The sequence below is a fragment of the Passer montanus genome, unplaced genomic scaffold (assembly GCF_014805655.1).
Source record: "Passer montanus isolate IOZ18808 unplaced genomic scaffold, ASM1480565v1 scaffold631, whole genome shotgun sequence".
Classification (NCBI taxonomy): Eukaryota; Metazoa; Chordata; class Aves; order Passeriformes; family Passeridae; genus Passer; species Passer montanus.
Window position 1 is genome coordinate 1 of NW_024371383.1, and position 1,773 is coordinate 1,773.

The 1,773-nt window shown below is 61.1% G+C and overlaps 1 protein-coding gene across 1 annotated transcript in view; it reads right to left on the minus strand.

Moving 5' to 3' along the window:
- Positions 1-50: 50 nt before the first annotated feature.
- Positions 51-1,773, minus strand: part of LOC120511271 — a gene marked incomplete at its 3' end in the record, with an annotated part of 9,755 nt that continues 8,032 nt past the window's right edge. Inside the window, exon 7 of the mRNA XM_039728079.1 lies at positions 51-154. Within this exon, the coding sequence (XP_039584013.1) occupies positions 51-154 (104 nt within the window). The remainder of the gene's footprint in view (positions 155-1,773) is intronic.

A 1,773-nucleotide genomic window follows, 5' to 3' on the forward strand; every position in this document is an offset into this window, starting at 1 on the left:
TCAATGTCCCCAATCCCCCCAGTGTCCCCGGTGTCCCCACGGTGTCTGACCGGTGACAGGCGTGTGGAAGCAGCGGAACACGCGTGTCATGGCCTCCACGCTGGGCCACGAGCTGGGCCGGGCCAGGAACCCCCGGAGCTTGGCCTCCAGGTTCCTGGGGACAGCAGGGGGACATTGGGGACATTGGGGGACAGCGAGGGGGGTGGGGACAGTGGAAGCACTGGGGACACTGGGGGGATTTGGGACACTGGGGGGATTGGGGACATTGGGGACACTGGGGGACACTGGGGATACTGGGGACACTGGGGGGATTGGGGACAATGGGGACACTGGATACAGCAGGGACATTGGGGATGAAGATGGCGTTTGGACATTGGGGACACTGGGAACAGTGGGGACATTGGGGACATCAAAGGGATTGGGGACATATTATGGACATTGGGGACATTGGGGGGATTTGGGACAATGGAGACATTGGGGACGTTGGGGACAGTGGGGATAAAGATGGCGTTGGGACATTGGGGACACTGAGGGGATTGGGGACAGTGAGGGGATTGGGGACATTGGGGACATTGGGGACACTGAGCGGATTGAGGACAGTGGGGACACTGGGGACATTGGGGATAAAGATGGCGTTGGGACACTGGGGACACTGAGGGGATTGGGGACAGTGAGGGGATTGGGGACATTGGGGACATTGGATACAGTCGGGACATTAGGGATGAAGATGGCGTTGGGACATTGGGGACATTGAGGACACTGGGGACACTGGGGGACAAATGGGACATTGGGGACATTGGGGATAAAGATGGCGTTGGGACACTGGGGACACTGAGGGGATTGGGCACATTGGGGACACGGGAGGATTGGGGACATATTACGGACATTGAGGACATTGAGGACATTGGGGACACTGAGGGGACTGGGGACAGTGGGGACATCAGGGCGGTTGGGGACACTGGGGACATTGGGGACACTGGATACAGCGGGGACATTGGGGATGAAGATGGCTCCCAGGTGTGTCAGTCAGTGGTCACTCAGTGGTCACTCAGGGGTCAGTGGTCACTCAGTGGTCACTCAGTGGTCACTCAGGGGTCACTCACGCAGCGCTCCCTCTCAGGTAGAAGGCCGAGGCCTTGGCCAGCGAGTAGCTCAGGTCGGGGTCCAGCGGCGTCCCCTGGGGCAGCGCCCAGGGCAGCCCGGGGGCGAACGGGGCCAGCCTGGGGACAGCGACAGGGACAGGGACAGCGTCACACCTGGGGACAGCTAGGGACACCTGGGACACACAGACACACCTGGGGACACCTGGGACACACAGACACACCTAGGGACAGGGACAGCGTCACACCTGGGACACACAGACACACCTGGGGACAGGGTCACACACCTGGGTCACACCTGGGACACCTGGGGACAGGGACAGCGTCACACCTGGGGACAGGGGGACACACCTGGGGACAGGGGGACACACCTGAGTCACACCTGGGGACACACAGACACACCTGGGACACACAGACACACCTGGGGACACACACAGACACACCTGGGACACACACAGACACACCTGGGACACGCAGACACACCTGGGGACAGGGACACACCTGGGTCACACCTGGGACACCTGGGGGAATGGGACACACCTGAGGGTGTCACACACACACACCTGGCAGTGTCACAGTGTCACCTGTGCCTCACCTGTAGCGCCGCCGTTGCTCTCTCAGGTGTCACAGTCTCACACACAGCAGCCTCGCAGTGTCAGTGTCACAGTGTCAC